The sequence below is a fragment of the Mytilus galloprovincialis genome, chromosome 3, assembly GCF_965363235.1.
Source record: "Mytilus galloprovincialis chromosome 3, xbMytGall1.hap1.1, whole genome shotgun sequence".
NCBI lineage: Eukaryota > Metazoa > Mollusca > Bivalvia > Mytilida > Mytilidae > Mytilus > Mytilus galloprovincialis.
In genome coordinates, this window is record NC_134840.1 from 107,860,848 (window position 1) to 107,876,317 (window position 15,470).

General features: G+C 31.3%; 1 protein-coding gene across 5 annotated transcripts in view; it reads left to right on the forward strand.

Annotated features, from left to right (window-relative positions):
- LOC143069738 (kinesin-like protein KIF28) overlaps window positions 1–15,470 on the forward strand; it is a 58,718-nt gene that overhangs the window by 9,320 nt on the left and 33,928 nt on the right. For all 5 annotated transcript variants that reach the window (XM_076244509.1, XM_076244506.1, XM_076244508.1 and 2 more), the window contains exons 3-5: window positions 1,357–1,563; window positions 8,775–8,903; window positions 9,882–10,016. In XM_076244509.1, the coding sequence (XP_076100624.1) occupies window positions 1,357–1,563; window positions 8,775–8,903; window positions 9,882–10,016 (471 nt within the window). The remainder of the gene's footprint in view (window positions 1–1,356; window positions 1,564–8,774; window positions 8,904–9,881; window positions 10,017–15,470) is intronic.

Sequence of the window (15,470 nt, forward strand, 5' to 3'; positions counted from 1 at the left end):
ATTTATCAAAACAAAAATTTGAAAATATGGCAAAACTATATATATTTATGATTGAGTGATGGTAAATAGATATAAGAATATTTGGTATGAGTGCCAATGAGACAATCCTCCATCCAAACCATTATAGGTCAAAGTATGTCCTTCAACACTGAGCCTTGGCTCACACAGAACAGCAAGCTTTAAAGGGCCCCAAAATGACTGGTGTAAAACAATTAAAACTGGAAACCGATGGTCTGACCTATATTAAAAACACTTATGAACCACATCAACCAATGACAACCAATAAACATCAGGTTCCTGACTAAGAACAGGTGCAAACAAATGCAGCAGGGTTTACTGTTTTATATGCCCATTTTACTGTAGAAGGAATGTTACCAACTTTTTAAGAAGAAACGTCTTAAAATATCTATGTGCTGCAGTGACACACACACAGTATTTAAACAGAGGGGAAAGGGAGTATGGACTATGTAGTTGCCAGTGGGGAGTAACTCTGTAAACCCAGAAACATGTTGGCAAAACAAAGACAAAACACCAAAACATAAAGAAAATTTAATTTGAATTAATAATAATTCTTTATTTGAGAAACAAACAAAAACCTATTCTGTTTTTAAGCAAATACAGACTAACAGACACAAAACAAACATAAAAAAAATCGACGATAGTAATTAAACAACATTTTATTTGTTTACAGAGACAAGTATATAATGACCTTGGTAAAGGTGTGTTAGACAATGCCTGGCAAGGTTATAATGCTGCCTTGTTTGCCTATGGACAGACAGGATCAGGCAAGAGTTACTCTATAACACCATTTTATTTGTTTTCAGAGACAAGTATATAATGACCTTGGTAAAGATGTGTTAGACAATGCCTGGCAAGGTTATAATGCTGCCTTGTTTGCCTATGGACAGACAGGATCAGGCAAGAGTTACTCTGTAACACCATTTTATTTGTTTTCAGAGACAAGTATATAATGACCTTGGTAAAGGTGTGTTAGACAATGCCTGGCAAGGTTATAATGCTGCCTTGTTTGCCTATGGACAGACAGGATCAGGCAAGAGTTACTCTGTAACACCATTTTATTTGTTTTCAGAGACAAGTATATAATGACCTTGGTAAAGGTGTGTTAGACAATGCCTGGCAAGGTTATAATGCTGCCTTGTTTGCCTATGGATAGACAGGATCAAGCAAGAGTTACTCTATAACACCATTTTATTTGTTTTCAGAGACAAGTATATTATGACCTTGGTAAAGGTGTGTTAGACAATGCCTGGCAAGGTTATAATGCTGCCTTTTTTGCCTATGGACAGACAGGATCAGGCAAGAGTTACTCTATAACACCATTTTATTTGTTTTCAGAGACAAGTTTATAATGACCTTGGTAAAGGTGTGTTAGACAATGCCTGGCAAGGTTATAATGCTGCCTTGTTTGCCTACGGACAGACAGGATCAGGCAAGAGTTATTCTATGATAGGATATGGATCAAATAAAGGCATTGTACCAATCTTATGTGAGGAGCTGTTCAAAGCCGTCGAACAAAATGACGATAAAAGTAAACAGTTACAGGTGAGAATAAAATAAACAATCACATTTGTATAAAGTAAACAAATATAGGTGAGAATAAAGTATCTTTCAGCAAGTTCATGATGTCTTGCTAAGATGTTAAACACGAGAGTAGGACAATATGATAAAATCAGCAGTTTAAGTACTTCCTGTCCAGGTTCATCCACACGATGGAATTGGCAGCAGGTCCTTGGCTAGCAATTGCAGCGGTGAATCCAGAACTCATGATAAAAGGGGAAGGGGGCACTGACTGACCTAAGGGGGGACATCCAAGTCATGCTTCAGTGATTCCCAATATAATCAACCAAATTTTTCCTGGATCCCCTATAATGTTGAGTAGGCAACCAATGTCGGGCAAGTGGAAAAAAGCAAAATCCATGTGGTCTTTGGTTAACCTTGAATGTGGTTTCAGCATAGACTGCATTTAGTATAACCATGGAAGTATTATATTGTCAATATAATACTTCCATGGTATAACATTCTTTTATACAATATTACTGTAAACCAACTAAATTGCTAACATCTACCTCATTTAATCTCTGATAGAGGGTTGTCTCATTACTAATTATACCATTTCTTCTTATTTCTTTTATGTCTTTCTTGTGAAGGCCAGTAGTGATAAGAAATTTATAAAAACATTATTTTTTGTAAATTTCCTGTAAACACCCTTTATATTTTTTTGCAAAACTAAGGTTCCATTTCTTAAAGTTAAAGTTGAATTGATTTTTTGTTTGACAATACTTTACCTGTGTGCCTCTTTTTAATTTTTTAAAATCTTTTTTGTAAGGATTCTTTCATACATGAGAAAATGTTTGTATTATCAGACATTTCAATGACATTTTTAATTTTTAATCAAAATTTCTATTTACAATCCTTGGCATGTTTTGAACTTCTCTATTTATAATTGCCATTGCAAACCTGTCTGCTCTATTATTGTGTAAAGGTATTGTTATGAAACATGTAAAAAAGTACTAAAAAGGCATTTTTATAAACATTTTAAATTGAATTTATGTAGGCCAAGAATTTAGACATTTGCAAAATAATTATCTCTACAAGCCCTTTTGAGAATCAATAGAAATATTACCAAGATGATAATAATTAATGCTGTATATGTTCACATATACAAACAGAAATTGATGAACCTATTCTCATAGATCTCATTTCCAATAAATATTATATATTGTATTACACATAGATAATTATTAATTCATAGTGTTTTGTTCTCATGTTAACTGTTAATAAACAATGAAGTTATTCAAGTTTTATGATTTCACCCTGCTATAGTACATTTTGCTGATAAAATTATATTTTTTGTGACGCCTGCGACAAAAGTTGTAGAATGCAAGTAATAGGGATGCTTTTTTAAGTCCGGTAGTGATAGTGTCACTATTTGTATTAAGTTCCATATTTTTGAAGGTTTTAGACCTTGATGCTTTATATTTTGTTATAACATATGTGCCTTCTTTGTGTTACAAAGTTTCTGTCTGTCATATGTTTGTTGACCATGACCTTATTTTTAGAGTTCAAGGACAATTTAAAAATCGTCTAGGATTTTTGTTACCTAATTAATTTCTTACTTATTATGAGTAAAAGGATGTTCATATTTTGTATATTAGATCCTTTCAAGGTTTTCATGTCCTTTAGACAGGGCTGCAGTTGTGTTTGCTCTTTTACATCTAATACAGTGGCGGATCCAGGGGGGGGGGGGGGGGGGTTCTGGGGGTTGGAACCCCCCTTTTTTTTGGACAATCAATGCATTTGAATGGGAGCATATAGTTGGAACCCCCCTTTACTCTGGGTTGGGAACCCCCCTTTTTAAAATGGCTGGATCCGCCACTGTAATCCATAGTTTGGATTCTAAAGTGCAACATCAAATAGTTGACCTACTTTCAGTTTTGAAAATGTTCACATAAAAATTTGCATAAAGCTATTTTGAATGAATTTTAAAATTGTATTATTTTCACATGAATTCAGCACAAGATTAGATATGTGGATTTGAAATTCTAAAATAAATTTACATAATGATAGTTTTAAAATGGCTGGATCCGCCACTGTAATACATAGTTTGGATTCTAAAGTGCAACATCAAATAGTTGACCTACTTTCAGTTTTGAAAATGTTCACATAAAAATTTGCATAAAGCTATTTTGAATGAATTTTAAAATTGTATTATTTTCACATGAATTCAGCACAAGATTAGATATGTGGATTTGAAATTCTAAAATAAATTTACATAATGATAGTTTTAAAATATTACATAACTATACAAGATTTGTTAAATATATTTATTGAAATTTCACTAAAATTTCCATATCTACTTAAATTGAAAATTTTACTTAAATCCATCATTGCACACAATTTACTAATTCGTAAAATTTAATGCGATTTAAATTTGGCCTTTAAAAAAATTAATGATGTAAAAAAATAAATTTTGCAATCTATGCATCATACTCATTTCATTCTGTTCAAATAAATGATCACATACCAGAAATAAAATTGCTCGTAAAAATTGAAGCAATACATATACATTAGGAATATACGATGTAAAAAAGATATTAAATTTTTACGGTATATATACCAAATGTTTGAAGTACAATTTTTACATGTAGATTATTGACAATCTTTTTTATCGATCCTACATATGCAGTACCTGTTTACAAAGTTTTATGACATTTCTAAAGACACCTGAATTTATGCCCAAGGACAATAATACCGTACTTGATAAAATTTGCTTCAACACTTTGAATATGATAATACCAAAAAGTCAATACGATTTTATGACTTTAATTGATCTTGAATGCTCTTTGACTGGTTGTAAAATAACAACTCCACACAGATAGAATAAGAGGTTTAAATTGTATATTACAATATTAAACAGAAAGATCATATTTCTACAAATAAACAGAAAGAATTTAACAGACCATAGTGAAACACAATTCAAATGCGTAGAAGTTAATAACTTAGGCCAGAAATTTATAGTATATATAAATTTCTATGAATAAAAGTTTCAACAGTTAATTAATTTACTAGGTGGTACGTAGCGTTAAGATATTTCATAGTTAAAATATTAATTAAGATATGGGTTTTCCCTAAAGTGTAACAGTTTAGTATTTTCTGAAAACTAAATGAATTTCACAGAAATGACATACAAATGATGGATTTAATGAGCAAACATTGTAATCATTGAAATGAATTCAATTCATGCCAGCTTTGTGGAAATTTAGGAAAATTGGTTCTCATATGATCTGATATACCTGTTTCAGTATACTCATGTACAATTTTACATATAGGAATCTCTCTGACTGTTTGTATTTTTTGTTTTGTGTAAACCTACAAGTATAGCAGAGGGTGGCACAGTTTTATTTTTATGGTTGAAGCTGTGGCCTTTTTAACAATTAACAAAAAGCACAATATATTATTCTTACTTTATTTTCATTTAGGAGGACAACAAATTTGTCAGAGGTCATTTTTGATGATAAGTGTCAGCCAGTCATTGTCACTTGACCTTGACCTCATTTCCATGCTATTTAAATTGGGATGAAGCCTATTTCTAGCAATTAAAAAAAGTTGGCAAAATTTGGTAAATGAATTGTTGAAAAGAATATATACATGTATGCATGTATGTGTGCTTGTGAAAAATGAAATATGGCCAGTGGCGGATCCAGCCATTTTAAAAAAGGGTGTTCCCAACACAGAGTAAAAGGGGGGTTCCAACTATATGCTCCCATTCAAATGCATTGATCAGCCCAAAAAAAAGGGCCCCCCCCCCTCTCCCTGGATCCGCCACTGATGGCCTCCTCTAAATTTCATGCTCAAGTGTGTTAACTGTCTATGCAGTATTAATATATATGTTACTGCATGAGCATTTTAAATGTTTAAAATTTAACTGTTGAGAGCTGATAAATATCGTATTGCACAAAAAAAATTGGTGGTGGAATCTGTTTCTGTAATGATTTTTAATGATATGCAGATACTTTTAATCCTTCTTTTCTGCAAAAAGATATCTTCAAGAAAATATGATGTCATATTCAAAATGTTGATCAATGAAAGACTCAGATCAAACCAGGCGCGGATCCAGAGGGGGGGGTTCCGGGGGTTGGAACCCCCCCTTTTTTTTGGCCGATCAATGCATTTGAATGGGAGCATATAGCTGGAACCCCCCCTTTACTCTGGGTTGGGAACCCCCCCTTTTTAAAATGGCTGGATCCGCCCCTGTCAAACTACCATTATTTATTAAATATAAATAATCAGTAGGTCAGTTAAAGGTTAAATGGAGTAAGAATTAGAGAAACTGTATCATAACATCTAAATGATTGTGAATAGTGACATGACTCTTCTATTGTAAGACGGATTACAGAGAAACGGATTACAGAGAAATTGAAGAAGATCACTGATCAAAATATTTAAAATATGGTTTAATTACTACAAGATAATTACATTGTTCAAATAACACTTTAAGTATAGGCTTGACTCTAAAAAATAATCACAATAACCCTAGAGCCGAAAATCAAATTGTCCTTGACACCAACCATGATAAAAATAGATATAAGCTTTAGTAGCAAATGAATAATTAGTATTAGCCTTATATATACATACATATGTATAGAGCTAAGACATAGGAAATGACTAATAAAATCATTTAGTATTAATGGTATAATTTGTATAGACGAATTACGACACCTCCTACATTGCTAAATCAGCAGAACTAATCTATGTTAATCCCTAATTCATGTATGTTGACTTTTCCTTTTATTGTCTGAGCTAACATGTTATGCTGTCTGATTTCATTCTTTAAATTCCAACTATTTATGACCAGAGAAGCATGATATATTTGTTGAATGAATCAATATTATTACAAAAAAGAAAACAAATTTTACATGAAAATTTATAAAGTTAAACTTAAACCTAGATGTTTTAAAACAGCTCTGCTTTCAAAGTTTGAAGTAAATAATCAAAATAAATTTACTGTGATAATTTATTTACATAGCATTTTGAAATAATTGTAATGGGGTTATTATCGGTAAAAATGCTCTAAATCAAAGTGAATTGGTGCTTACATGTAGGGATAATACGACCTTGATCCACTTTTGGTAATACAAATATATATACCTGAGATTTTGTTTTGAAATGCAAAGAAGGTTGAGAATAATGACAAAAATTATATAACATTCGTCTCTTATACCAGTATATATCAAGGTTTGAAGGACTTACAATTTCACCCCTCTTAACCTAGTAATATTTTCTTGGGTATATTATTTCTGATGTTGACCGACAATACACACTTTATCGGTTTAGTACATTCAGAGATCTATATATTATGTAGATAAATAAGTATTGTGACCGAAGATGCTTTCTAGATGTATTAGGTAATTTTTTGTTGTAATGTATGATGGACATTTAAAATTTCACATCTTAATTTTTTATCATGAATATCTTGTTCATCTTTTACTCTTGTTTAGCATCAATGTTTGATACAGATATAAGAGTTGTTGGGGGTATACATCAACACAACTGCAATCTTGAAGAGGGAACTTGGTAAAAAGTCTATAAAGATAAAAAAAAAAACAAAAAAAAACACCAAAAAACACATAATGACACTGATCAAGAGTACAGTGGCCCCAAGGGTGACTGGGGTATAGAAATATGGTCACTTGGTCTTCTCCCTACTGGTAGTAAAACGCTTGCTGAAGTGGGGCGTCCGTTTGGCTGTACGGGATGTATCAAGTTCGCAGTAACACCCGGTCAGAAGGGGGACGTTAAGGGCATACGATACAGTTACAGGGAAGGTAATGACGTTGCTAACGTAAAATGTTATTTTCGCGACGTCAAACTATGACATATCGGGAAAAGATGCATTTTTCGACTGATTTTTATCATTCAAACTGATTCGATTTGAAAACGAGTGCATGGACCTCTATTTTTTAAAACAGCAATTTGTTTCATTTTGCAAGGAGATTATGGGACCCAAATTTTATAAAACAGTAAATAGTGCAATTTTTTTAATTTTGATAAACATGCAGCAAAAAATGACGTTTTTTCCTCTATTCATGAACATTTGATAAATATAGAGTTATTTCGGAACAAAAATTGCATAATTTTTAATGATACTTATAAAATACAGAAAATACTGATTATTTAACAAAAAACAATTTGTGTTTATCTTTTAAAACAAAAAAGTTATGTCTTTCTTTCGAAAAAGAAAATACAGACACAAATCTGAATTTTGAGCAAATATACAAAATTTCGACCTCATTTTACTCAAAAAGTAGCACATGAAGGTATATTTTTTATAACATATTTGATTTAATCAGGTAAAAAATAGCCTATATGCAAATTTTCAGGAACTTGTAAATACAGGTTCAAAACTGTATCGTATGCCCTTAAATCCGATGCCTCGTGTAAAGAGAGTGCCATGCACGTTAAGAACCCTTGCAACAACTCTTTGAGGGGTCCGTTGGTGGCCTGTTGCAAGGCCAAATTTCTGTCCCTATCCAATATACCCTCATTTTCCAGTGGCAGTCCATCATCCTAGATGGCCTCTATTACTACAACCTACATATTGTATTTATTGTGAACTTGTTCTCGTCCTGAATATGCATGAAATATTTGCCACTGGATGTTAAGCAACCAACAATCAATCAATCAATCAAGAGTACAGTAAAAGATGAACAAGATAACCATGATACAAATTTATTTAAGAGATGGGCAATCAAATCACATCTTCTTAATTTTTGTATTCAACAACAAACAGGGATGTCTATAGCATTGGTCAAGCTATTATCCATAATAGAGTTAACGCATGTAAATAATTTAAGAAACTTGTTTAAAATCATAGACCAGTCATGAAAATGAAGGCTTTTTGTCTTTTGTAAAATGCTAGCATACAAATTATCTAATAGTACTGTGAATTCATTATTGTTTGTTTGATACCAATTTTCGTAGAATATCCATGTTACCCAATTCAAATATCCTAAGAATTACAAATTTTCTATAGGAATGTATGCAGACTTTGGCAAAACCACAGAATCAAATATTTCAGATAATGCAAGTTTTTCTAAAATAAAAAAAAAAAAATTGGTATCTACGAAAAAATAAATGAATCCACAGAAACCATAAATTCTCAAATTAAGAATTTATTAATTTTCCCAGATTAAAATCTTGATTGAAATTTTCGATTTAACAGAGAATTATTTGTGTTTTATTTTATTTTGTAGGTTTCTTTTAGTATGCTTGAAATCTACAATGAGCAAGTCAGAGATCTACTGGTAAAAGCTAAACCTCAACAGGGTGGATTGAAAATCAGACAAAATCCACAGAGTGGCTTCTATGTTGAAGGTCTTAGGGTAAGTAAGCTCTATAAAGTAAAATCACAAAAATACCAAACACAGAGGAAAATTCAAAATGGAAAGTCCCTTATCAAAAGCCAAAATCAAAAGTTCAAACACATCAAATGAATAAATAAACACCTGTCATATTCCTGACTTGGTACAGACATTTGATTAATTTAGAAAATGTTGGATTAATCCTGGTTTTATAGCTAACTAAACCTCTTTCTGGTATGGCAGTCACATAAAGTTCCATATTGACAATTCTGAATAGGGAATTGAAAAATAAACCCATTCTATTCAAATATGTGAGACACTTATGAGAACTGTGTAGATTTATTAGTATTTGTTGAAGTTTCCTAGGTTCCTTGGGTATGGGAGAACTACACATTCAAATTTTTAACTAATTTACAAATTTTCAATAGGCTTTGTATGCAAAGACTTGCTAAACAACTAAAATCAAATATCTATGAAAATGAAAGTTTTTCCCAATCTATAAAAAATTGATACCCAAGAAAATAAATGAATCTGCAGTGGTCAAGATTGTTAAATTGCCTTGTAGTACATTGTAGTATAACAAAAGGTTTAGTTAGACAGAGAAAAATGATGTAAGCTCTGGAAAAAAATAGTAAATTATGGATTATTGGGTGTTTGCAATTGTAATTGTTTTAAAATTTTTCTGAAATCGATTACTCAAAGCATGTTTAAGACATGACTTTGAAAAGAAAAAAAAATGTTAAAATTTTTTTTAAAAAGTGGAGAGGAAAATACACATTTCCTGAAAGACAAGTCTATTGATTTTGGTTTCATTGATTTATATGTAATTATGATGGTTTTTGAAACTTAAAAGACAGGTTCTATTTTAAACACTGCATTAAATGAAATTTTATTAATGAGTCTGAATTTATCAAATAGAATTTGTCTTCCTATTATTATGTTATTTATGAGAAGAATTGATTTTTTCATGAAAACAATTAAAGTAATTGTCTTTTTTAGCTTGTACCTGTCCGTAATTATAAGGAAATAGAAAATTTAATGGAACAGGGAACAGTTAACAGGACAACAGCATCAACAAACATGAACGCTACCAGTAGTCGATCACATATGGTCATCACCATTAGATTTGCACAGGTAAAGACCTAAACTAACATGTTCCTTTTATGCCAATATCAGCATAGGAACAACTTTTGCATAAAAATAAAATTGAGAATGGAAACAACAACCCATCCAAAGAGAAAAAAACAGCCCAAGGCCAGTCAAACCTGTTATGATGGGGGCCAGGTCTAATTGGGGGGTTCCGATCCCGGATCCCGCTTACTGATTTGTCAGATTATTTATCCCGCTTACACTCTGTACGTAAGCAATTCTTATTTTTTTGTCATTTCCCGTTTTCACGACACAATAATTTGACTTTCATGTATCACGCTTACAAAAAAATCGGCAATCCCGCGTCACGCTTAGACCCCAATGAGACCCACATGATGGTCACATCTCTAAGAGTCAGAATCAGTCTTGTCTGGTCACTCTAATCTTATCCCGTTCTAGTAATACCTTTGCAGTTTGAAGGTCAATTCTACCTTCATATCTCTTATATGGCCAATATTCTATGTGTCCTGGGAGTGACCTCTATACATAAGTATGACTATATACATGTAGAATCAATTTTTTACTAACAAGGGTATAAAACCCTATTTTTTTTTGTTTGTGATTGTGTTGTAACGACTCGTGTTTGATTAATGTTGTTGAAAGTTCAGTAGCCAATATAACATGCATTAATAGGATTGTTATATGTATAAACATAAATTCTGCTTTATACTAGTCCAACATACTGAGGTGAAAGTCATAAAAGATACCAGGCTTATAATTTTATAAGCCAGGTACACTTCACTTCTACAAAATACTATTCAGTCACTTTAAAAATCTAAAAATTTAAGACTATATAAAAGTACCAAGTTTCAGAGCATAGGTAAGTAAAAAAAAGGTTTCCAGACAAGCTTAATGTAAGTTGGCTTAGTGGTGATGTACTAAGGATTGATTTAGTCTGAGATTAATTTAACACCTATTGTAACACCTTACCTGAACATAGCATAATATTGTAATTATTTATTTACATGTAGGTCTTATCAAGAGGAATTCTTTATAAGTTGAAATAATTAATGGCTGTAATTGATTTTTGGTCAGTTTCTGTGATACCTAATGCATTTTGTGTATTTGAAAGGTCTGATTTAAAGACTACATGTCTACCAAAGACAGTTTTTTTTATTTTATCTTGTTTTAAAAGGCAAATAGAATTGTAAACTATCTTACAAAATGTACTTGTTTAAAACACCCCAAAAAAATAATTTCATTATTGAATGCCTGTTATTAATTGTCCACTGACAAACACTTGACTTATATTCAGAAAAAGACAAAATATGAAAAAAAGTTTTTCAAAATAGATGAGCAGGGTATGAAGGAAGGGGGTAACCTTTTAAAGAACGAATACTGATTTGATGAGGCAAAATATAATTACACAATGTTAAATTGTTTTACTCAATACAAGCTTTCTAAATAACAAATAAAGACTTTGCTGGAGTCTAATATCTTTATAAGTACACAAAAAAAATGTATCTCATCTTTGAAATCTGTTTGGTTTTCTTTTGATTTAACTTCTATAGACACTTAAAATACTTAAAGATGATTTTTAAACTGTAAATTTGATAGATGGTATACCTCAGTTCCAGGACAAAGATAGACACACTTCAGTTTATTACTTTTCAGAATTATTGTGGGAATTTCCCATTCAAACTGAATGGATTAGAGGGATTTTATTCTTCAAAAAGCAATTTATGACATAAATTTATCGTAAACTAATTGATTTGTTCATAACCTAAGAGTGATGTTTCTTGTAAGAGTTTTGTGAAAAAGGCTCCAGACATTATATATGGTGTTCAATCTGTGTCTGCTGTCTGGAGATACATGTATTAGAAGATTTTTTGAATTTCGATGAATCCTTTCCAAACCATAGTCTCATCAGTAATTTATAACTTTGGTAGTCTCCGTTAAATTCATCGCCAACTTTTCTAGACTCGCAGCAATTAAAAATAACATGACAAATTATATGGTCATAATTATGTCCGTTGAAGTTTCTATGTTAACCCTTGAAGGCTTTTTTCTTGTTTTCTTTGTTTGAATGCTGTCTGATTGATGTGTACCCCAAAATCTTCTTTCATTAATACTTTTGACGGTTGACCATATTTGCTTACAGTTGGATTTAAAAAAAAATTCTGTGATGTTTGCATGTTGTCGTGCTAATGCATATGCTCAATTTAATTTATTTATAGCAAAATTTAGTTTGTAATGGGAATGGTAAAGGGTCATTTCAATTAACAAAGCTTATAGATTTATAAATTGCAATATTTTTGCATGCCATATATCTTTGAAAGTATACAAAAAATTCATTTCTGAAATAAGTGTTTGGTTTCAATATAATGATGATTAAATTATGAAAACTTCTCATAAGGACACATTCTTGACTTTCCCGTTACAGGCTTATTATTCATAGGTTTCACTTTGACTGTATTTAAACTTAACTTATTAAAAAAATGTCTTGAGTTTTTGTTAAAATAAGTCGATAGCCCTGAATAGGTTAAAAATATATTGTTTGTGCCAGATTTCTACTTGTCCTGGGTAATTTAACCACCAAAGTGGCAATATAATTATATATTGGTAAAAAATAACAATAAAGAAATAAAGGGAACAATAAAGACATCAAAATGTCCCACATGATTTACATTTTGTTTTTATTATATTTTGACACATTTTTAAAAAGTTTTATAGATTATTAGATAGCAATGACAGTAAAATTTGAGTTTTAATAATGTTAAAGTTAATAGATTTAAAACATTGAAGCTAATGGTAACTGAAAAATACATGATGTCGTGAATAAGAATAAACATTAATTTAAGGTTATCTTGACCACTAACATTAGCATAAAGGGGTATTTGCTCATTGTTGAAGGCCTTACAGTGATCTCTGACTGTAAATGTCTGGGTCATTTGGTCTCTTGTGGAGAGTTGGCAGTCATATCTTCATTTTTATATTTGATCCTAAACATTAAACTCTAGGCCATTACTCTGTCCTGTAATGGCCAATACTTAATAAATTTGAAGTCCTTCAAAGACTTTACTGTTGCATCAGATTTAATGTTTAAGATTTTAATGTTAATATTTGAACTTCGTGTCTTTTGTATGTGCTTTAAAATATTATAGAGGTTTTTTTGCCTGTAAAAAGAGTAAATAATTTTATAGATGTGTGGAAAAGTTTATTCATTCAGGCTATGAAAACAATTATTCTTTAAGTCTGTAAATAGATCATGCGTCAGTCCTGTTGGTTGTATGTCTGATCTTGCAATTATAAAAGTCTTGCCTATCCTTCATGTGACCTTTTGACTTCCTGGTACATAGAAAAAGAATGACCTTTTTTACCTGGCCAGAAACGAGAATCTTCTATTATCACCTAGATTTTAAATCTTTTGATCTGCTTTCACCTGTACTGTAACTTCCTGGTTTTAGCATGACCTTATAAATTCATCTACTCTGATTCTTCCTTAATATAAAAGTTAATTTAACATCTTTTTAAAGTTAAAATTTAAACTTTGTGTAAATAAGTGACATCTCATATATTATAAATAACTTCCATTATGCAAAAATTACTTTAAGCAAATTTTCGGTTGTTCTGAATTTGGTACTGTTTGAATCAATAAGGAAGACAAAAAAAGATAGTAAATGACTTTTTGAGACAGTTTTATTAGCATGTAAGAGATGTGAAGAAGGTTGTAAAATTACATAAGAGTTGACTCTTAATGTTTAATTACATTTTTGCCCGACAGTCCAAAAGAATTTAATAAGCCATTTATAGCTTGGTTGCAAAAGAATGTGCTTTATAATGTTTTTATTGATGCTTCCCTTTGGTGAATTCAAATTGTAAGTTCAACATCCAGCTGAAATCAAATTTGTCATTTGGGTTAGCAATTAAATGCTTCAGAATGAGTTTTAAGGGCTATAAGTGAGTTAACCCTTTGCAAATGTCAGGAAGAATTTCAATCTTCAGGGCAGAGTTCATATCCGTTCCATACATGCTCCGCAATACTGCACTTAATATGAGTGTAGTGTTACAAGGTATTGAACGGAACGGATATGTGATCTCTGCGCCAGAGATTGGAAGAATTTATCCTTTATGACTGAAAAAGAAATAGTTCTTTTACCCATCCTTCTGACCTATAAAGGAGCTTTTGCTTAAAGCTTAATTCTGTTTATTCATTTTGCCTTTGAAAAAGTTTTATCTTTTAATTCTGATAAAGAATTCTGCATTTGCCCTGCCAAAACTTCTGTTAGATGTCCTTTGAACTCTCTTCATGTATATCTATGCTTATCCCATTAATAAGAAGGTTGAAGAAATTTCTTTCCAAATCTTCTATTCTAAAAGTAATTAAATGGCCTGACAAGATTGGAAAACACTAACAACAATTTTCTTCAAATACGAAAAGTTTTATGTACATTGTTCACCAACCACAGTTGAATAATTGGTTAATTTGTTATGGATGTATTCATGGTAGAAACATTACAAAACGCTTTGATTAATGTCATTAATGGAAAATCAATCTATACAGAGTTTGATCAGGGGATTAAAAATACATTCTGATGGCATAACGAGATAATTACGTTTGAATTTTAAATGTCAGATACATAGTGTATAAATAAAGAATACATTAAGACAATTTTATAACCATAACAGCAAAATGTATCTTTTGTACCTGAATTAACTTTTTCAAACTTAAATGCATATGAGTGCAAGGTCAAATGTCATCAAGACTTTTGCTTCAGTGTCAGAAAGGTAGTAATTAGATGAGGCTGATTACCTGATTATTCATTTATCAGAAAAAGATCTTAGATGTTGATTTTAAACTTATTTATTAGAAGGGAGTATCCACTAAATGTCAATATTTGATACTTTTGAAAATATTGAATTTAAGTTTTTTCGGTTAAAAACAAAAATGGTATTTATTTTGATACATTTATTTACATTTTTATTTCATAAGGTTAACTATTGAAATCTTTCTTGTCAATTTAAATACAAATATGACCTTGATTGATTTATTGTTGGTTGCTTGTTGCACAGGGACAAATTTATTAGCATGATATTCATGTGGACTTCATGATATTTTTAGGTTTCATAATGAGTGAGAATTTGAAATCACTTGATATCAACTCTAGTTGTTATACCCCCGCTTTAAAAAAGGGGGGGTATACTGTTTTACCTCTGTCTGTCAGTCCGTCCGTCCGTCCATCAGTCCGTCAGTCCGTCCGTCAGTCAGTCAGTCCGTCCCATGAAACTTTCGTCACATTTTTCTCAGGAACTACACATCCACCCTTTCTGTAATTTGGTATCAACATTTATATATGTCAGCCATACCGTGTGATGCGTTTTCAGATTCATCACTTGACAACTTCCTGTTTACCGAACACTTGTCTGATTTTACACATGATAGCCAAGTTGAAAATTTTCGTCACATTTTTCTCAGGAACTACAATACAAGGATTTCTG